Raw genomic sequence first — 20909 nt, 5'->3', positions numbered from 1 at the left:
AGCTTCGGTAGCCGACGAACATCTGGAGCTCCCTTTCTTTGGCTTCGCTCCCCTTTGGCCTCGCCCGCCTCGCCTCTTTCTCCCCACATTTGTGTCTAAGCACTCCTATCTTTCTCCTACGGACTCCTGTGTATCCTGTGTCAATTCACACACATGACCATGGCGCCCACGGGCCTCCTCAACTCCTTCCTGGCCGCAATCCAGGCCTCGCTGTCAGTCCTGCTGGTCATCTTCTACGGGGGAGTCGCCGCCCACCTCAAGCTGCTCAATTCGGCCAATACAAAGGCGCTCTCCAAGATATGCGTGCGCATGTTCCTGCCGGCCCTGCTGATCGTCAAGATTGGCTCCGAGCTGCACGCGGGGTCGGCGAAGCGCTATCTCATCGTCTTCATTTGGGCCATCGTCTGCCACCTCATCTCCTTTGTTATCGGCATCGTCGCACATTTGTGGCTGGGTATGCCGGACTGGACCACCGTGGCGCTCATGTTCAACAACACGACTTCTTACCCGCTCCTCCTGATTGAGGCGCTGGACGAGACGGGCATCCTGCGCGCGCTGATTGTGACGGACGAGACCACCGACGCGGCTGTCGAGAGGGCCAAGAGCTACTTCTTGGTCTTTGCCACGGTCAGCAGCTGTCTGACTTTTGCCGTCGGGCCGAGATTGATCGACACGGAGAATGCGCCCGACGACGACGACGAAGGGGAGTCCAAGGACGACGCGCCGGAGCGAGACGAGCCCTTTGACGCTGTGGAGCGAGCATACCGCGACCGTACCGACGACGAGGCCGGGGAGGTCAACGAGGAGACGGGTCTGCTACAGAGTCCCGACACATACACCTTCCCGCAACGACAGTCGACCGTGTCCTTCGCCAACTACACCGAGAACTCGTTCTTCCCGTCGACGCGCCGCTCGTCCTTTTCCGGGCGACCAGCCCAACCCTCGCGGCGGTCGTCGATGGCCGCCGTGACCCTGCAACGGCGGGCGTCCATCGTGCCCAAGAAGCAGTGGTACAAGCTCGGCCCGCGCGCCAAATGGTGGCTGCTGTTTATTTCGGACTTCTTCAACGCGCCGCTCCTGGGCGCCCTCGTCGGCGTCGTCATCGGCCTGATCCCGGTGCTGCACCGCGCGTTTTTCAACGACACGTACGAGGGTGGCATCTTCACGGCCTGGCTGACGGCCTCGCTGAAGAACATTGGCGGCCTGTTCGTGCCCCTGCCTGTCGTCGTCGCCGGCGTGAGTCTGTACACGGCCATGCAAGAGGCCCGGCAGGCGTCCCGCGAGGGCCAGAAAACCCAGCACATGCCCTGGCTCACCGTGACGTTTATCATGGTCGTGCGGTTTGTCCTGTGGCCCGCGGCGTCCATCTACTTTATATTCCTGGTTGCGTCAAAGTCGACCGTGCTGGGCCCGGACCCGATGTTGTGGTTTGCCATGATGTTGATGGTGAGTCTGATTGTCTCCCTTTCCCTGCCCTCTTCGTCTGGGCCTATTTGTGAGACAGTGTCCGAAGTCTGCATTGAGTCACCATGCCTCCTTGCGCTTTGGTCTGTTGTGTATACATGACATGTTACAACGACCATCAAGTACCTCTTGACCATAACTCCCGCTTCTTTTGTTGCTGACCCTCACCACCAACAGCCCACCGGCCCTCCCGCGATGAAATTAATCACGCTCGTCCAAGTTAGCGACGCCGAAGAGGAAGACGAACGCAACATTGCCAAATTATTGACTGTAAGTTTTGAGTTCTCTAGATCTTTAGACCGCCTGGGCTGGACGCCAACGTACTTACCCGGTGTCACACAGATCTCGTACCTCATCTCGCCCATCTTGAGTTTCACCGTCGTTGGGGGGTTGAGGGCCGCTCAGGCGGCGATTCCGTCATGATTTGCGAGACTCACTCACACACATACACACACAGAATGAGAAAGAGAAACAGAGAGAGCGAAGACGAGAAGGACACCCATCGACGTGTTCTCAACGACTTATCAACCTCGGGCGGAATGTGGACGAAATCACGAATATCTGTCTGTCTGCTCTACCCTAGCATCAACTTGCATTTGCTGTTTACCTTGCCGCGAAAGGAGTTTTTTCACACTATCCTGTGCTGCGTTGGTAGGCGAGTGTCTCTTTTGGATTTTGACTCTCCCTCTGGTTTTGGGCAGAGGATGACGAAGCTACATGCGTAGACAGCTAGCTACAGCAGAAGAAGTAGTAGTACATCTATATGTATATCTACGATGTGATGGATTGATGGATTGATGGATTGATCTATGGATGGACGAATGGATAGACGGATGATATGGTATAGCAAATGGATCCGGTTCACGATCGGATCAGGTTTATCTAGCCTAGGGGGCTAGATGTATACCTAATACCTAGGTATCTAATCGAGCATGGATGAAATATCTACCTAGGATGCCTATCTTTACCTATACTCGGTATATCCATGTACCCACTAGAGAAGCAGTTCGAGTTCGAGTGCGAGTGCGAGTGGGACAGTGTCACCATGTATCTGACAACACTCGTATTTGACACAGCCCAGCCCAGCCATCAGTCACTCACGCAGGCAGGCAGGCAGGTAAGCCTAATGTTTTTGATTCTCACGTCCCTTTTGCCAGAATGTGATCCAGCGCCCTGGTGAAATAGGGCAGGAAACGCTCCGGGTCCTCGCTAAAGGGAAAGTGGCCTAGCCCCTTCATCTCCTCGAACACGGCGCCCTGGATCTTGTCGGCCGTGCGCCGGCTCGTCTCGGGCGAGCAGCTGTAGTCGTACTCACCCGTCAGCATGTACACGGGGCAGGCGGCCGTGTCGATCTGGGCCATGCGGTCGCGGCCGTCCCACCCCTCAAAGTAGAACTTGAGGTCGCCCGGAAAAATCTGCGAGGCCTGCGCCGAGTACAACCACCAGTTCAGCCGTTTGTAGATGGCCGGCGAGGTGGGCGAGATCATGCCGCACACGCGCTCCGCGTTGAGCACCGCCTCGTCGCCCTGCAGCGAATAGATGGCCGCCGCCTGCTGCGCGGGCAGGTAGTCGCATGCTTCGCAGGGGATCACGCCCCGGACATCCATCTCCTTGGCCCGCAGCGCCACCGCTAGACAAACCTCACCGCCCATGCTGGCGCCGGAGACAATGACGCGTTTGAGCTTGAGTTTCAAAATCATTTGGTGGATCGCCGAGATGTAAAAGTCCTCGCTGTTTGCGTACGAGTGAGGGTATTGCAGCGTACCGGGAAACGAGCGCCCGTGGCCCGGCAGATCAAAGGCGTACATGGTGCATCGGCTTTGAAGGGCTTTGTTGAGCATGAGCGAGTGATACTGCCGTGAGTCGGCCCCTGCGGTGTGGAGGAAGAGGACGGTTTGCTCGCCGTGGCCTGAGATCTCGTAGAAGATCTTGCACTTCCCCACCGGTGTCAACGTGAGCCAGGTATAATGACCAACGATGGAGTCGTCGTCGCACTCGTCATCTGGGGTATATTCAGCCACAGTCGACGCGCCCGGCGGAGGGTGCAATGCGTCCCGGATCCGGTCCAACACGATCCGCCACAGCCGCGCATGTTTGGTGAAGGCTTCCTTGTCGCCAGTGACCTCGACACCAGCGCTTGAGCCCAGCAGCCGGAGCATCCCCCAGTATGACTGAAATGGGCGCTTGGGTACAGCAGCAAAAACGTGCTGCCAGTGTTCCGATTGTGCGTTGAGCCCAAATTGAGGCGTCCACTCAGCCGCTGAGCCATCCTGTACTGTCACATTCCCCAGATTGATGCTAAAGAGCAGCTTGTCGCCAGCATTTGAAGAGCAGATTCCAAATCGGACATTGTCCACCTTGGCCGCAGATGCTTTGAACTCTGGGTCTCCGTTGATTTCTGCCTCGATTCTGCCCAGTTCGTCCCGGTTGATGGAGGAGAATAAATCCCCGCCTGCCGTCGCCATGATCTCGCGCTGCTTCACTTGGCTCTCCAGTTGTACTTCGCTGTCACTACCCGTACAAGGATGATATGTTCTCGACGATTATTTGAGAGCAAAATCCGCATTTAAAAAGAGTGCCGTATCCCAGCGGGATTCGACACCCCCGCACGGAGTGAATCCGCCGAGGTTTACAGCATTGAAACTGAGGAATTCGTGATCCAGTGTCCCCCATTTGAGGTGCTTTCAGAGCTCGAGACCCGGCAGTTTGCTGGGTAGCCTGTCTCCTCACGCGAGGTTGGGTAAGCATAGGCTTCTCTTCTGTTGGCTCCATGTTCGGCGCTAATACCATGGGGATTTGATATTGGGGCTTGGGGAATGGAGATTTGTCTCCTAGTATATATGATATTCTCCAACGGCCCGCTTGTTCGTGTGGAATCCAAGGTGACGCTCTGTCCTACGCTCTCGACAAATGATCACGTTTGCAATGTGGTCTCCAGGTGGTCATCGACCATGGCGTCAAGGCCACGACTGCTCTATCTCTGATTGATCCCTGAGATCTTCGTCTGCGAGGTGAAAAGAGAGGAATGCCTGTTGAAGTTCCTTGTAGCTGACTAGTAGCGAGCTGGAAAATGATCTCGCTAGATCTCTCTCTAAGGACTTTATTCGCCCAACAATGGCTGCAGTACTCAACACAGTCGACTAGCTCCGGGTGGCTAGAGTATACGTAATGTCACTGTTGGCACATACTGCTCTCGTCAAAGCTCCCAGGGAGGGTATTCACAATGGAAGAGAACAGCGGAAAACAACAAGCCTGCATAAGCTGAGCATTGTGCTCGACGACCGCATCACTTACCTGTAAGCTCTTAAGTGGAGAGCTACCTACCCAATCTCTGCGTTGTTGTTGCCAGCGAAGAGAAGAGCGTTCTTAGTACCACAGCGGCTATAATTCCACAAGCAAAGTGACTCCCTCTGGACCACTGTAGGCGAGTAGACATAGTATCCTGCCTTCAAGCGTACGAGTGAGACCAAGTTTTCGATGTGAGCCAACTCATGGGGACTGTCCCGAGTACGGAGTCCGTTGAAAGAACACGAGCAGTGGCTCGGACTCTGGCCACCCGTCACGTCCTGGTGTTGCTGAGGCCTCCTGCAATCCTAGCCATTCCGAGCTGCATTGAGCATGTTAATACAGGTAAACGAGGAAGCCGGGCTTGAGGCGGGTGGTTGCAGATCCGGTGACCAAAGGTTGCTTCATAGACCAATGTCCTTGTGGATCCCAAGGCATTGTTTGACACTCTCGACAGACGAAGGGTCTCGGCCAGTGGTTGTTGCTTTCGTATCCAAGACGGAACAGGAGATTTTTCGACTGGCTATTAACGGAGCTCACATGACATGCAAGTTCAGCTTCAACCAGGATCTCAGCTGTGTAATGGAAGTGACGGCAGCGATACGGTCGGAGGTCCTGATTGTCCAGCGTCAGGTGGTCAGGTCTGCGTATGGTGCTGGCCGGATGCGACCAGGGCGCTGACTTTCAGCCACAGCAATATGCAAGTCGCTTTTCCTGGGAAGGGTCAAAGCAATTTCTCCTCTGTCGACGAATAGGCGAAATGATAATCGAGGGCGAAGGACCTTGTCCGAGACAGGGCAGAGGCTCCCCTGGGTGAAGTGGACTTTCTGAACCCATGTGTGTGCTCTCTGATTTACCAACCAGAGCCAACCCCGAGAGATGACCCCGGTTCAACGAGGATATTGATCGCCAAGCTCCGCGCGGAACGAGCAGGAGCGGAAAAGGAGGCGGAGGAGATAGATTGACCGATTGGCAGTTTCAGCTAACGTTGAACATGCGGTATGTTGTCGGTATGAGTACAAACTTGTAGGCGGCTCTCTGTCGGCCAAGCCCTCGCACTCGTTGTGGTTAGCCAGAGGCATCATGAAGAGATATGGATACCATGAGCATTGAACTCGCTACAGACGAGTGTCATGACTCCTTGTGCAGTTGGTACCCCAGGCGGCGAGTTCCCAAATGACATCTCGGACTTCCTGTTCTTCTTCAAGCTTTCTCGAGACATGCTCGCAAGCGGTGAAGGTTCTCTTCTCGCATTGGCTGTCGAGGCAGGTTTTCTGTCAGCATCGCAAAGCCGCAGTCCTGGCGCCTGAGGAAAGGTGTGGACCTCATCCTCTCACCAGTAGTGACGACAACCATTTCTACTCGTACTATCTCTTGCGCCACTCATCTCGATGAGATCACCTCAGGCACTCTCGTACTCGTAGATGCTCGTAGGTATGCCGTTTGAGGTGGCTGGTGTCCGATATTGACGGGATGCGCCCGACGAGGTGATCTTCTGGCCTTGCGTAGCGCAACGGTGGCCGCACCTAAGACCAGCAGGCGACCAGGTCATCCTGGCCAGAAATACCGCTAGCAAATCAAAAGCACATGGGGAACTGGAGATGAGGCTCTGACCCATAGAGCACCATCCACTCATAACTGGAGGGTATCCAGGCAACCCAAGGAGAGATGGAACTCTGAGCTGTTGAGCATTCCCGGCTCCAGCCTCGTTAAAGGTCTGCAGAGGCATGATTCGACAGGGCGTGGTCGTTCGGACAAGGCCCTGCACATAAGATCGGAGGTTGTGTGGACAATATCATAGCTCTGGAAAAATTGTTGGCGTATGTGGTGGACTGCAACGACCAAATTTCAATGAGTGGATTGATGATTTGCCGTAGCTTGGGCTCCCACGGGCTCCTCATCTCCGGGGTGGACACTAGGCACTCACTAGAAGCGCCCCCAAGGCTAAGGTTTACGCCAGATGCAGGAACCGATGCGCTTAACCCCACCCCGACATGTGCTAACAACCCAGCTAAATCCCAGCCAGGCAAAGGCCAATAGGCCACCGAGCCCAGGAGGCGGCTGGGAGTTGTCTTCAGACACCTGGATATGTCTTCCAGGCCCAATTAAGGTCCCCACTACGGACTTTGGGGCGTCGACCCTACGGAGCAATTCCTCGACCTCTCTGAGACTTGCATGACTTTTTGACTGCCAGACTGCCAGACTGCGCTTCAGCTCTCCAGCTCAACTCTCGTGCTTGTTTCCCCCCTGCCCTCACCTTCTCCCTTGCTTCACCACCGTTCCATCACCGCACACTCTCTTTCTCCTCCGCCCAGTCGATCACTCGCTCGTTGTTCCAGCAGTCTTTCAATCATATAGGCGCGTTTGTCTGCCCTCACACTCGCTCACCGAGATCAACCACGTCAATTGTGTCGCCATTGACTATACTAATAATCCCTGCTTGTTTGCTCCTTCGTGCTGGGATCAGACGCAGGAAGAAAAAAAGAGCCGCCTTTGCTTCCACCCGTTCGCAACGCAGCCAAGGACAATCCATTTGATATCAATTCAGACCACGTTACGGCGGCTCCCAGTCGACTGCATTCCTCCTATCGAAGCTACCAGCGGTGCCATTGTGAGGATATACCAGCCGTATACCCGTTTACGACATGGAATAGCTTGCTGAGGTGCATAGCCCTCTCCGCCTCTCCATCCCCGTGTCTCACATTCTCTGACACCTCCCGCTTTTCAACAGATACCTTGAGTTTGCCATCGTTCCTCTCTTGCTGCGCTCTTTGCCAGCTGCCGCTCATTACATTCACTCGCTTGGACATATCCGACCACTATTTCTATACACCTCAACGGTATCCTCTCCTCCGACGATAAAGACCATCCTCGATATAGGCTTTGAGACGATCGCTATTCATAATTTACAAGCCTCGGTACTGTAGAGGAATCCCAAAGTGTGCCTATCGGGCGTGCAACAGCGGGTACCCGACTGGATGCATTTCATGCGTCCACTACAAAAACACATACAATGGAGAGGCCTGCGAAGCGATTGAAGATTACAAACCCAGACGTCCGAAACCCGCGGGATACAGGCTCAAGAATGACAGAAGGACTGTTTACCTCTGAACAGGGCATGCGAGGTGATGATACGGACTATGCAGTTCAGCCTACACGGACTATTAGCTTATCTGATTTTCAACGACAAAACGTGTTCGGCAGCTATCAACACGCTCCGCGGCCTGTTCTACCTCGCAGAAACGCTGGAATCTACTTGTTACCCAGAGCTCCCGAGGCTACTGTCACAGCAAGTGTCGTGCAAGTTAATGTGAATGATGGCACAAGTACCTCTAAAATCACAGAGGTAACCGTGGCAGCGACCGACTCTGTTGTTTCCCTGTCAGAGGTCGGCACGCTGACCACCGCTGTCTCCTTAACTATACCTGGAATCTCCAATACCACCAGCACCCACGGAAGCTCAACAAGTTCATCCCAAACAACTCCTCCCATAACATCAACAATTACCTCATCAACGAGCAGTTCAAGTACTGGCCTCACAAATGGCACCATAACATCTGATACGACAGGCGAGCGGACAGTCACGGTCACAGCCACTTCGACCTTCGAGCTGTCGGTAATCAATGGTACCATCATAGCCTCGGACACACTCTTTGATGGAAGCCCAACAAGGACTCACGAAGGAACCACTGCGACCAGCAGCAGTAGTAGCTCAGCGACCTTTTTCTTTGGTGACCTCACCTCAACACCTACACCATCGTCCGACACCTCTACGTCATCTGATTTGTCAGGGGACTCTGGCAGCTCCTCTTACTTCACTAATGGCCCAGACGGCAGCGGTGCCGGTTCTCCCACAGCTACAACCGATCCAGCAGCTACCTCGAGTGCCGGATCAGGATCAGGGCGCGGCGGAGGCGGAGGGAGTCCTGGCTTGACCCCGACCCAACAGCAAGTGGTGGGGGGCGTTGTTGGAGGCGTGGCTGGTGCTGCGCTGACACTAGTCATCATTCTTTTTGTCCTTCGCTGGTATCGCCGCCGACTAAAGGCACGAGGCCAACTTCCAGAACAAATTGCCGCTCGCGAGCTGACGGGTGGTGGTGGCGGCGGCGGAGGTGGCGGAGCTGAAGCATACCCCATGTCTCAGCGATCCTCAACAACGCCTCTTACAGTCGCTGTGGCCCACGGCTTAAAACGTCTCAGACCTCGCAGCAGTCAGACTCTCGGCACCACCGCCACTGGAACCACCGATAGCAGCGTCCCAGAATCGGAGCGAGGCTTTCAACGTATCGCTGGCCGCAAGATCGCCCCTGTACTGAGTAGCGGCGGTGACCCATACGGAGGGAACTATGGTGCTTTCGAGAAGGACGCTGGTGTGGGACCCTCGGACATGCCGCGCATCCCGGAAAGAGGTCTATCAGGGGCTTCATTTTATCAAGACAACCGCGGCTTCTATGGAGGGAAAGGGACACCAACGCCACCACAAGTACCTTCGTCGCCAACGACTGTCACCACACCTGCTAAGACGGGAGATTCGTTGACGCCTGCTGGAACGGCGTCAAGTGCGAGAGACTTTGCAGAGCCCCGCGCCCCATCAGCACTCAATAATAGTCAGATCTCCCTAAACACGCCTAGCCGGCCTGAAGGGTTTGCAATCATGCGGCCCAGTCCTGCTCGCACCCCAGTGACACTCAGTCCCGCTGCCAGCTCTATCCGACTACCCATCCAGCAGCCACCGAGCATGGATGAGAATGCTCCTCCACTGCCCCCAATGCTGCGAGACGGCGTTGGCCGCAGCCTGGCTAGTCAGGACGGAAGTCGAGTAAGCAGAAGCAGCGGACGCAGTGCCGGAAGGTTTACGGAAAACATGTGATATTCATAATCTCACGGATGGTTTCTTCTGATCATCATCAATCTCTGGCAGCAAATTTTGAAAATATCTCTGGTTTATTAGCGAGGAGTTTGAGCGTTTATTGGTGGACATTTTGGTGCCAGACACCCGCCATCATGGCGTGCCTCTCGAGTATTGAAAAATATACTCGGATTGGCGAGTCCCCGAGTGTCAAGATTGCTTTTTCAATATGATACCCACCAGATATATTCTGAAAAGACGAAATAGTCTATCTATAATGTATAGGCGTGAAAATTTGAGCATGATGAAAACATTCCTACCACCACTACTACTACGTATATATAGATGTTATACCACGTACCGAGTAATTCTTGACGTACATCGTACTTCGTATAGACACAATCACTCGAGTCTCTCCCCCTAGTACCTACCTACGAACCTACTTGTAGACATGGGCAGAGGGCATCTAGGGACTAGAGGACGCACCGAGAACAGTGGCATGGCAATGCAATTATGTCCTCTTCCTGCGTGTTGATTATCTGCCCAGATACTAGGTATGTATATACATATTGTTCGACTGGACTGCTACGACGACTATATGTGGAAACGTCTACCTCGTACATACAGCATCCATCTACCTGTGGTGGGTAGGGCACGTTGAATATATTATTTTTTTTCCCTTCTCTCTCTTCATCCTTGATGACTGTGGGTCCTCTTTCTCCGTTCTACTCCGCGTAACTGGGTGTTCATCATCGTCATCGCTCACACCAGCTACAGTTCTTCAATTGGTCCAGATATCGCGCGGAAATGACTGGTTCAGTACTCGTACGGACTATCCCTCAGTGGCTCGTAGATGTAAAGTGTCGAATTGTGCTGGTCGGGCAAGAAATAGAACCTCACAGTCTCATTCACGTATGCCACATCAAACGGATTCTGTGTGAGGGGCGTGCCCCGGACCGACGTCAGAGTCAATGGCACCTCATAGAGCGGGACCATGGTCTCAAAATCAACGAGTGCGAGACCCCCGATTGTGATGTTGCCGGCCAAGGTGGCGACACCCGAGCAGATCAAGACGGCGCGCTGGTCGTAGTGTTTGGAGTGGCCCAAGAATTTGCAGTCTTGGTAATCGACGAAGAACGAGGGATTGCGGACGACAGATGCCGGTTTCGAGAATGTCGGGAACGCATTGTTGGACGTCGAGTTTAGATTCCAGATTGAAGCATTGCGTGCGCCCCAGTTCAATGTGTTGAGTCTTTGTCGTTTGGTGTCATGCACAATGCCTCCCAGGTGATCGGCGTAGTGGATCAACGATTGGTATTCCAGAGTCAGGGGATCGACGGCGATGATGGTGGCAGTGGTATTTGGACGATACTGCGCCAGGGTCGCCCAGATGAATTGCCCATCATAGTCGATACCTCCGATGTGGTACTCAATATCCCCTGGAGGAGTCAGTGTGGCGTCGACCACTCGTTTGCCCTGGCCATCGTAGATCTCAAGATGCGCATAACCGGCACCTGGCGCACGATCGGTGCCATTTATGATGGTGCCGTTGTATGAAGTGGTAGGGGCTGTCCAGTCTCCTCGGGCAGTAATGAATCTCTCCTCGTCGATGACCACCATACCCTCAGGCTCGCCGGTATCACCTTGAAAGGTGATGTTTTTAACCGAGCGCCAGACAGTAGTGCGGCCGAGAGTGGTAAACTGTTCGATGATTGCCTCGAAGTTTGCAGCTGGTCCCGGTACAGGGAGTGGGACTGGAACGAAAGAGACATTAGACTGGTAAACGGTGAGGTTGGCCGCCAGAGCGGTGGCTACCAGGCATGCGCCAGAGACCAGCGACAACGACGTGCTCTTCATGGACACCATATCTGACTGAGATTAGCTGGTACTGTCGGGATAAAATCTGGAGGTTGATGAGCTTGAGATGGAACAAGCATCTGGTCATTGCATGTTCCACGGACTAGGTTTTTGTAGCTACAGACCAGCGGCCTACCCTGCTCCTTCATCGCATATTGTGGATGCATGGAATGTTCCCTCGAAAGCTTTCGAACGAGAGGACCCGTAGGAAGGTCGGTTGGATGCCGGTCTGCCCTATCACGTGTGATATTGTAAGGCAGAGATTGGTTCCGTGCGGTGTTGCGACTCGACGGAGTCTTCGCGAAGGACGGAAAAATAGGAACTCGGAGCACTTGATGTTCCCAAGAGAGGTTAGAGACTCGTGGCCTAGGAAACCCTTGCTCCTTCTGGTGAAAGGCTGCAGGCACGTTTTCACATCTCGATTGACGAAAAGACTTGTGAAGCAGTTGATCCTAGCACAAGGAAGACCCAGGGATACCAGCAATGGCTGGGCGTGGGCGGACTGGCGGGGCAGGATTAAGGAGACGCGACACTCCACCGTAACAATTCTACAGCGGAGCATTTAATCCCTCAAACGCCGCTCTCTAATTTTGTCCCCCACGGCTTCATTTTTACATTGTCAACCACATATCACGACACCCAAGAAAATGCGCAGATAGGGCTACCCAGGCCTTCTCCTCCTCGCTGTCGACTTTAAGGCCTTCTCCGTTAGCGAGCATCAATGGCAATTTGGGGCCAATCTGACCTGGGGAGATCTCGGTGGCTTCCGATTGATTATTGCAATATTCCCGCCCCATTCGAGGCAACTCTCAACGCGGAGGGAATGGGATGATTTCCCCATTACTGGCTGCCGGTAGCACGGTAGGGTTGGTAATCACACAATGTTTTCTGTTATGGACACATGGATCTCGCCAACACATCCGCAGAGGCGAAACGATCGGACTGTATCTAGCACTCATCTTTTCGAGCATTCTCCTGCTTCAGACTTGTCGAGTCTCTGTCTTGAGCTCCTTGTTTCTTCTTGCTCTGCTATCAAGCGGCTTCTCCTTTTTGATGCTCCGCTCACATATCATGAACCCTCTTCATTCGTCCACGTTGCAAAAGAAGACCGGAACCCCGACATTTCCCGGCGAATCGGTTTCTCCAACACTGGGTGCAGCCTTACCTTATGAGCCCCTAGCGGAAGGCCAAATACGGCTGCTCAGATTCTCGGACGACGAAGGTTCTGACAGCGAAACCCTTCACTTTGATCTTTTTCACGTGAAACTGAGCCAGAGACCGAACTATGTTGCTTTGTCGTACTCTTGGGGACAGGATGCCGCTCATGACAGAGTCAGCATCGTGGTCAACGATCAAAGGTATGGAGTTTCCCCAAACCTTGCAGATGCGCTTCGCAAACTGAAGCAAAACGAAATCTCCACCGTCTGGGTTGATGCCATCTGTATCAACCAACGAGACTCCATTGAGAAAAGTCGAGAGATAGTCAGGATGTTCGCCATCTACAGAATGGCAAGATTGGTCGTCATCTGGCTTGGTGCTGATACCGGACCAGAGGAAGAAATGCGAGAACTTCTCAGAGCGACAGCCGATGTGGAGAAACCAGTCAATAAACAACATCATAATGGCAACCCGGGTTCCAGCTTGGAAGCCCTTGAACGACTGTTGTCGCAGCGATATTGGCATCGAGTATGGATTATCCAAGAGGTAGCCGCAGCAAAAAGAGCAAAGATATTCTGGGGGTCCTACATTTTTGACCTACGATCAATGGAAATACTAATACGGGAGAGGAGTCGGTTTTCGAGGGAAGGCGAGGAATCTTCTGGCCTTGCTCAGGAAGTGTTGTCTGTTCGGAATGCCTGTCGGGCTCAGCAAAAGCCACGATTGATGGACATTCTGGCAATGACGAGTATGTCCGAGACGAGCGTCTTGAGAGACAAGGTCTATGGACTCCTAGGTCTTGCATCAGACTGGGCGGATTTCGTCCAAGAGCCCAACTACTCCCAAGCGGTCTCAGAGCACGAGCTGTGCTTGGAGATGACTTCCAATCATATCAATTGGTATAGTTCTGCAGACATCATATTTCTCCGGAGTGTGGATCCTCGACAGGGAGAACTGCCTTCATGGTGTCCCGATTATTTCCATTTTCGACCGCACCAGTCAGATACGAATCTCATTCCGTACATATGCGGCAGAGACGTCAATCTCGGGTGGGAGAGACGGAGGGCTTTTGGCCAAGAATCGCCCAACATGAACGAAGTCATCCCAGATCTCTTTCACGTCAGCGGTGACACACTCACGTTGAAAGGGACGTGCATTGGCCGAATCTCAGCCCTGGGCACGTTGGTGGACGAACCTGTCTTTTCTTCCAGGTTCAGCGACCGCTTTTCGACGTCAGACATCACCGACCCTGACATTGGGAAAGCATTCCGTCGACTGCTGCTGATCTGCCACAACCAGACCTTTGGTCTGCAACCCTCCTCGGCCTTCTTCTCGCTGCTCTTCTCACTGCCTGACCACGTCTTCCAGGACAAGGGCTACCTCCAAGTCAAACAATGGCTGGAACGTCACAGGGACCTCCTGTGGAGGTTTGAGGTCACTTTGGCGCCGAGCTCCGACGAATACGCCTTCATATCCCGTCGCGGCGGGGGGCTGAGTCCAGCATCCAAGGTCTTGCCGGAGTGGAGGGAGTTCTTCAGCTTGAGCGAGGACAACACGATCAGCCGCAGGGGGGAGCACCCGCTTTACTCCATGCTGCGGTCGATGTCGTTGATTCTCGACGAACACGTGCGCCTCATGTTCATCCAAGACCAAGCGCTTCTGGGCTGGGCGCACCGCGACGCGGAACCCGATGACACGGTCTGGCATCTGGAAGGGTGCACGCTCCAGGCGGTACTGCGCAAATCTCCCGAGCTGTCCGCCGCGCGTGGTCAAGACATGTACAAGCTCGTGGGACATGCCTATGTCGATCCCGTGCTGGCCAGCGGGCGGTGGATGGCGAGGGAGAGCCGGAGCAGATTAGTGAATCTATGCTGACACACACCATGCATGTAATTATGTGTATACGTGAATATACATGCTCAAGTAGAGTATGTATATGTATGTAGAATCCCCGAACAGCACTTTTTCACGGCCCTTTGACCGCATTTCTCCCGCGCTAGCAACTATTTGATCTCCTCGCTCCCCCCGTTCTACAACGGCTCTCTCTGTCTTTCATTTTTCCTTCTCTTTTTCACCATCGCAGTTCCGACACTCTCCCTCTGTCTCTCTCACACATCCCTCTCACTTTGTCCCGCTCCTTCACTCTCTCACTCAGTCCCTCTTCTCACGGCCCAAATCGCACCTTGTCAGTGTTTCGTTGTATCTTACCCTCTCTCCCTGGCGTCCTCTTCTTTTTCCCCTTGGCCGTTCGCGTTTCATTGGTTTCGCACTGTTTTTTTTTTTTTTTTTTTGGACGTTCACCGTCCTGTTTGCTGTTCCCAATGTCAAACAGGAAGAGAACTATACAGGGATTCCTCGATTAAGCGCAAGAGAACGCCGATGTGAATGGCGATCGAATTAGGAAACCTATTAGACCTGGAAAGCCGACCTCTGGGATGAGTGAGTTCTTCGTCCGTTCAAAGGCCGTACCCGTCTTTGCTAAGCGGTGCTCCGGTGCACAGGTATACGAAGCGAAACCCTGGCACTAGCCCCTACCATTTACGGTCCGCGAAATATTTTATGGAGGGTGTTATATAAGGCTGTAAAGTGCGCCGTGATAATCTATTGTAATGGGGAGGTTTACAGGCTGAAACGTGATTGGTGGAATTTGCCTGTACAGTGTACATAATACAGGATGGTTACTCCTGATCATTGATTGGTTGGATCTCTGGCATCAGGCCTGAGATTCCCTTTTCCTTCTAGATCCTTCAACAGGATCGATCAGTCTACAAGGAGCAAGCAACTCAATCAGGGAGTTGAAGACAGTTGTCTATCACATGATGGGATCTATCTAATCAGAACCTTCTGCGCTGTTGTGTTATTACTGTGCGATAGCCGTTACCCCTACCACTATGCCCACCGCCGTACGAGTTTGATGCCTCTGGCTAAGAGCCTCGTCCCAGTTCACTATTTCTATTCTATATGAAACAGCGGTGGACAGATTTTGGTGTCGGCTAGAAACGGCGACTGCCTCCATCTAATGTGGTGGAACTCTTAAATTAGGTGGCGTCTACGTAGGATGCTCTCTTGCCCGGGAATGATGCATCTCTACCTAATTCATTCGAGGACAGTGTAAAAGGTCGGCTTTATCTTAGCCTTCTTGGACATAAATGCGCCGTCCTTTGCTCGCAATACATCTGCCTAATCTAATTCGCGTAATACCGTCGCTCAGGCGACTTTCGGTCGCACATAAATCCCAGCTTCGCCTTCGATAAGCAGAGAATCCTGGCAGATAAGATTCCAAGGATCAGGAAACAGGCACAACTGCGGTTGAGGAGGGTCCGAACCAAGCCCGTAGACTCTAACCAAGATGTACACATCGGTCTGGGTGGCCGGTGTCGAAAATCGCCCTGAGTACTTCTTCGCCATGGAGATCTGGTTATTACTCAGGAATGCCGGGTTGTGTAGGCTGCCCAGGGTAGATTTGACCTCCAAGTGATAGGTGATGTTGTTCCGCTGACCGGTTGGGTTCTCAAAGTTCGGAACGTGCTCGCTCAAATACATACGCAAGCGTCCGTCGATGTCGACGTAGGTGAAATCGGCAAAGTCCTTCTCGCGAAAGTCGTCGCTGAGTGGATTTGGAAAGGCTTTCATCCGACCTCTACTAGTCCAGTTCTCTGGCGTAAAAAATGGTGACAGCTTGTCTTCCAGAAACTTGTATACCTAAGTTTTTGTCTGTTAGAAAACTGGTTTAGTGCCATGGGTGGTCGTAAATACTCACCAGGTGTTCTCCAGCAAATCCAATCTCATGTGGTACAGCTTCAGAGGATTCCTGAGCGACAAAACTGTTTCCACCATAGTTGCTCCTGGGAGGTCGTCCAGACGACCAGGGATGATTCGGCTGTCGAAACGCCTTTGTTGGGGTTTTAAACGCACCGTGTAAATGGTTGGGAGAAGATTGTGGCGCATCCCAGTCCGCTTGGGCCTCTGACGAGTTGTCGGCAATATGCCGCGACGTTGCTGCCGTATTTGGCCCCGATGAACTGCTTCCGCTGGCATCGGGGTTGTTCACAAGAGGCTGGGGAGAAGGTGAATTGAAAGTGAATTCGAAGGCAGTAGCCATGCCGAAGACGGGCACTGAAGACTTGCTGGGCACTACTCCCGAAGGAGGTGTAACCCAGTTGCGGAAGACCTCATTAGTGGTGTCAGACAGCTTTGCGTCAATCAGGCTTGCAGTCAAGCGCGCAATATTCTCGTCTGTAGCAGTCTCCCCGTTTGTAGCGATAGCATCTGATCTTGCCCCACCGGAGGCAGCCTGGCCCGACCGTCTTCTCAATGAGAATGGCGAGGAGACCGCTGCATCCTTGCGTACTCGTCGTCCCCGTGAGCTTGGTGTTTGTGATGGCCTGCGTTGCTGTGATCCCGAAGATTCTTCGTCTGAACCACTACCAGTCCTCCCTTTGCTGATCTGCAATTTTTGGAAAGCCAACCCGAGGTTGTCGCTAGGATCTTCAGCAAGTGTACCCTCATCGGGATCTTCGTCCAAGCTGTCTTCAGCCACAATTTCAACGACGGTTGTTGGATCTGTCTTGATACCTGCTCTTTCGAGTCCTTCAATGAATTGCTCGACTTTCTCAGTTGTGAGGACTTTCACAAGAAGTTCGCGGTAGGCGTTCCCCAAGTGAAAGCGTTCTGCGAAACGATCTGATAATGGGATGATGATGTCCATGGTCTCTGAATCTCGCCGGATCTTAATATGTAGTTCTCCATCTGCGTCCACCAAGAGGACCTCTCCCTTCTCGTCGTGGCCGTATCTCTTTGTGCTGGCATCAAGAACGTATCGCCTGATAGTTATGTCTGGAACCCGAAAAACCCTTATGTTGCTAAGCATTGCTGTCACTTGGTCGGCTGGCTGATTAAGTTTGTTTTCATGACACACAATGCTTGCTCCTGTCAGACATGAATCTGTGCCGTGGAGGGTACAAAGTACTCACCCAATGATGTATCGACTCTGCCTTCGGAGCCTATTGGTAAGCGCAGGATCCGCTACTTCGGATATATCACCTTGGTTTGGTTGGTTCTCTTCTTTCCGGACGCTCAGAGACAAACGCTTGGAGTCCATCGACAACTTCTTGAACACGTTGTGTATTGATGATTTGAAGAGTTTTTCAGTTACATCAAGCAATGGCAAGAATCCCTCGAACTTTGATTTTAGAAAGTTCAAGTCTGCAATCCAGAACGTATCTTCGGCTCGGAGTAACTGTGCAGCTTGGGTAGGATCATTAGATTCACCTTGAGTAACTGGAAAAATGTGAAGCGGAAGCAATCGTCGTCTTTGATTCATTGACAGGGAAGCCTTGCCTAGGAAGGAGTCCAGAGCAGGCAACATATTCTGGCGTAAAAGCCTGGTTCGGTCAAGGTCTCGTGTTGACTCCATTTCTTCAAGCTCCGAGATTAAATCGTCAAGTCCTGCATCCCTTACTTTCAATAGGGCCTGGAAAAGATTGTCACACCCACGATAGAGTCTGGAGAGAACAGGCACCTTCGTGCAGGGAAATGAGGCCTTCCAGACACACTGATGTGGCAAAACCCACCCGCCGGGGTCGACGTATATCAAACTTTCGGTGTGGAAACTCGCCCTGGTTCATCGCTGTGAGCAGCTACCACATCCCAAAAGTGTTGAACTCACAGTTTTGAGCTGTCCAAGGCCGGATATGCTGCAATGGCTTTGTAAACAGTTGTAGCCGTTGCTCTCACTCGTCCCTGGTCATTGTTTTCTTTCAAAGCCCGGAGCTGTTTCACAAAATAGTCCGGCGAGAGCTCAGTCTGGACTCCAAATTTGCGGAGGAAGCTCCAGTCCGCGTTTTGTGGATCAACCAGCTGTATGACAGGGAGAGGACCTAGGCTGACAGACGACAAAGTCGGCAATATCGTCTCGCACAGTTTCTGCACACCTTGATCGGTGCTTACCCAAATGTTGCTGATATCCACTGTGAGTGTTTGAGCTTCCCAGGTGTGCAAATCTCTAAACATATTACCATAGCCCGAACGATATTGCGTCTTCAGAAGCCAGAGAAATTCCTTTGATCCGTTTCTCATCAAGATATGCCTCATTGCATCAGAGAGTCGTCCACCTGAATGAAGAGGAGGCAACCGGTACACTCCTTCTACGGAGCATAAGAATTGGAACCAGTTTTGTCTCTCGCCTTCCGTTACTCTATCTTCGTAGTCTGGATGTAGCCAAATGATACCAGAAAAGTCGTCTGCAAAAAGCCGTCTAAGAGCCTTTCCTTGTGTCCCAAAAGGAAGATGGACTCTCTCCCGGTATCGAATAGTAAGATTGGAGTCAAGGAGGCGCAGGCGGAGTGATTGGCCATATTGAGGTTGGTAGCGAGCGCGGAAGATGTACATCGCATGCGAGATAAGGATTTCCAAAGGTGGCCAAACTACCATTGTTGCATGGGAGTCGAGTATCATCTTGCATATCTCTGTCTCATCACATGGTTTGACACCCAGCAGTCGGTAGAGTTGTCTGCGGTCACGATCATCGGCAGCCGACGCCTCAACGAAGCAAAAGTGGAGGCCAGTGGGGAGGGCGATGCGGCGACCCTGATCCATAAAGACCTTTTTAGTTGCGCAAGAAGCACCAGATGCCCATGAGCCGTCATCCAGCGGGATGATCCGCAGAGCTTTGAAGGCCTGGAATACGGGTGAATGGAGCTGATATTTTCCGTCCGAGAAATGATTGCAGAGAAGCCTCGCGACGCGGGAGTGCCATGCTGTTGCCTTTGATGAGAAACTTGCCATATGCGCTGAAATATATTGGGCCAGCAACTCCACGAAGTGCGAGATCCCGAAGGGAGTGACACCCAGTCTTGAGAGGATCGTTGCCGAGTTGTGAGAGTAGGCATTCGATCTCACCCGCTGTGCGTATGTGCCCTCGGTGATAAGAAGTCCGCCAGTGGCGTCACGAAACCCATCTGATGCAGTCAGACAATCCTGAGGCGCCAGGAAAACACCGTCTTGCAACTCTGTTTGAACCAGTAGCTTGGATCGCAGTTGTTTGATAGTGGAGTCAGCAATTTCTCTCATAAACGAATCGTGAATAAACCCCAGAGAGCCCAAATATTCGGGCCAACCAAACCTCATTTGAGATTCCGCCGATGTTGCCAACTGTTCCAAAGCAGAGCAGAGCGCTTCGGGCAAACGCCTCTGGAGGGATATATTCCATCCTCGGTCACTATCAATACCTTTTCGATTGGCAGTCAAGGCAAAATCAGCATGAATAATAAACTGCGCCACTGTTAGGATCGAATCGTTTCGCAAGAGCGGTAATGGTCCTACCTGAAATCCAAAGGAATTGATAGGTAGGTATGCATAGGTCTTTTGGCCTTCGGCAAGCGGTTTGTGATTGCGGTGTGGAAACGCAAGCACAATCGTCGTTTTATCGCCGTCGGGTTGAACCTGAGCGCCAGGTTGACGTGGAGGCATGCCCTGATACTTGCGTCGAAATATGACATAGTCCATCGTCGCATCGGGATGGCCGTCGATCCTTGTCTCTATTCTTTCACCCTTATGCGCCAAGTGTTCGAGCCGTCCAAGCTTCTCAAACGGCTGTCCAGCTAAGACCTTCAAATTGATCACTTTGATATTTCGGGTAAACAGTAGGAAGGTGAAATCAAAAGAGGCGAGGTGCTGGCGCAACTTGGACACGTCAAGGTCGGCCTTGAACTGCAGGGTGATTGATGTCCTAGGGAAGTCTTGTGTTTTGTCCACCCAAATGGGCAGAACCATGCCGACGTTGCCGAGAGGAGGTCGCGTATCCAATTTGAAAGAATATACACCTGAGTGAATGGTGACGACGTCTGCAATTTTGAAAATTGACTTGAAGCCAATGCCCTTTTCCCCAATCGTGTCATTCTGACCGGCCTTTGAACTGTAGCCCACTGCACACAGCGACTCCACATCACCCCTGGTGAAGCCGATTTCGTTGGTCTCGTAAGTCAGAGAATGGCTGGTCAGGACGAAGTCGACGCGGGGTTCTGTAAGATATTTGCTGTCATCCGCGTTCTGGAGCAATTCCCAGAAAAAGTGAGTGAGATCACCGTAGAGGCCATCAGAAAGGCTGCATATTTGGTTAGCAGGAGTCTCTGGGATGTTGATGCGTGGAACTACATTTTCAGTCCATTGGAAAGGTCGCGAAGATTGATGTCATTCTCAATATCGATGGCATCTCTGGCGATGTGACGTCTCGTCCAGAATGAATTGATATGTTCTTTTGCTTCTGCGCGGGTGGGCATGACTGCACGGTGAGTGC

General features: G+C 52.6%; 6 protein-coding genes across 6 annotated transcripts; 3 read left to right on the top strand and 3 right to left on the bottom strand.

Annotated features, from left to right (window-relative positions):
• Window positions 1-159: 159 nt before the first annotated feature.
• On the top strand, window positions 160-1887 carry Z517_08853 (uncharacterized protein; the record flags this gene model as incomplete). Its single annotated transcript, XM_013427367.1, has 3 exons — window positions 160-1446; window positions 1642-1734; window positions 1807-1887. 3 exons carry the CDS (start codon window positions 160-162, stop codon window positions 1885-1887), a joined length of 1461 nt encoding a protein of 486 aa, XP_013282821.1.
• A 716-nt stretch (window positions 1888-2603) lies between these two features.
• Z517_08852 (uncharacterized protein) lies at window positions 2604-3929 on the bottom strand (the record flags this gene model as incomplete). The annotated part of the gene is made up of 1 exon (XM_013427366.1): window positions 2604-3929. One exon carries the CDS (start codon window positions 3927-3929, stop codon window positions 2604-2606), a length of 1326 nt encoding a protein of 441 aa, XP_013282820.1.
• A 3833-nt stretch (window positions 3930-7762) lies between these two features.
• Z517_08851 (uncharacterized protein) lies at window positions 7763-9619 on the top strand (the record flags this gene model as incomplete). Its single annotated transcript, XM_013427365.1, has 1 exon — window positions 7763-9619. One exon carries the CDS (start codon window positions 7763-7765, stop codon window positions 9617-9619), a length of 1857 nt encoding a protein of 618 aa, XP_013282819.1.
• A 795-nt stretch (window positions 9620-10414) lies between these two features.
• Z517_08850 (uncharacterized protein) lies at window positions 10415-11464 on the bottom strand (the record flags this gene model as incomplete). The annotated part of the gene is made up of 1 exon (XM_013427364.1): window positions 10415-11464. The coding sequence occupies one exon, from the start codon at window positions 11462-11464 to the stop codon at window positions 10415-10417; it is 1050 nt and encodes a 349-aa protein (XP_013282818.1).
• Window positions 11465-12526: 1062 nt separating this feature from the next.
• Z517_08849 (uncharacterized protein) lies at window positions 12527-14488 on the top strand (the record flags this gene model as incomplete). Its single annotated transcript, XM_013427363.1, has 1 exon — window positions 12527-14488. One exon carries the CDS (start codon window positions 12527-12529, stop codon window positions 14486-14488), a length of 1962 nt encoding a protein of 653 aa, XP_013282817.1.
• A 1332-nt stretch (window positions 14489-15820) lies between these two features.
• On the bottom strand, window positions 15821-20892 carry Z517_08848 (uncharacterized protein; the record flags this gene model as incomplete). The annotated part of the gene is made up of 6 exons (XM_013427362.1): window positions 15821-16315; window positions 16374-17535; window positions 17587-18231; window positions 18282-19885; window positions 19937-20717; window positions 20768-20892. The coding sequence occupies 6 exons, from the start codon at window positions 20890-20892 to the stop codon at window positions 15821-15823; spliced, it is 4812 nt and encodes a 1603-aa protein (XP_013282816.1).
• Between the last annotated feature and the right edge of the window lie 17 nt (window positions 20893-20909).

The sequence above is a fragment of the Fonsecaea pedrosoi genome, assembly GCF_000835455.1.
Source record: "Fonsecaea pedrosoi CBS 271.37 unplaced genomic scaffold supercont1.5, whole genome shotgun sequence".
NCBI lineage: Eukaryota > Fungi > Ascomycota > Eurotiomycetes > Chaetothyriales > Herpotrichiellaceae > Fonsecaea > Fonsecaea pedrosoi.
The sequence above is the reverse complement of the archived record's forward strand: the minus strand, read 5'-3'. Positions and strand labels throughout refer to the sequence as shown.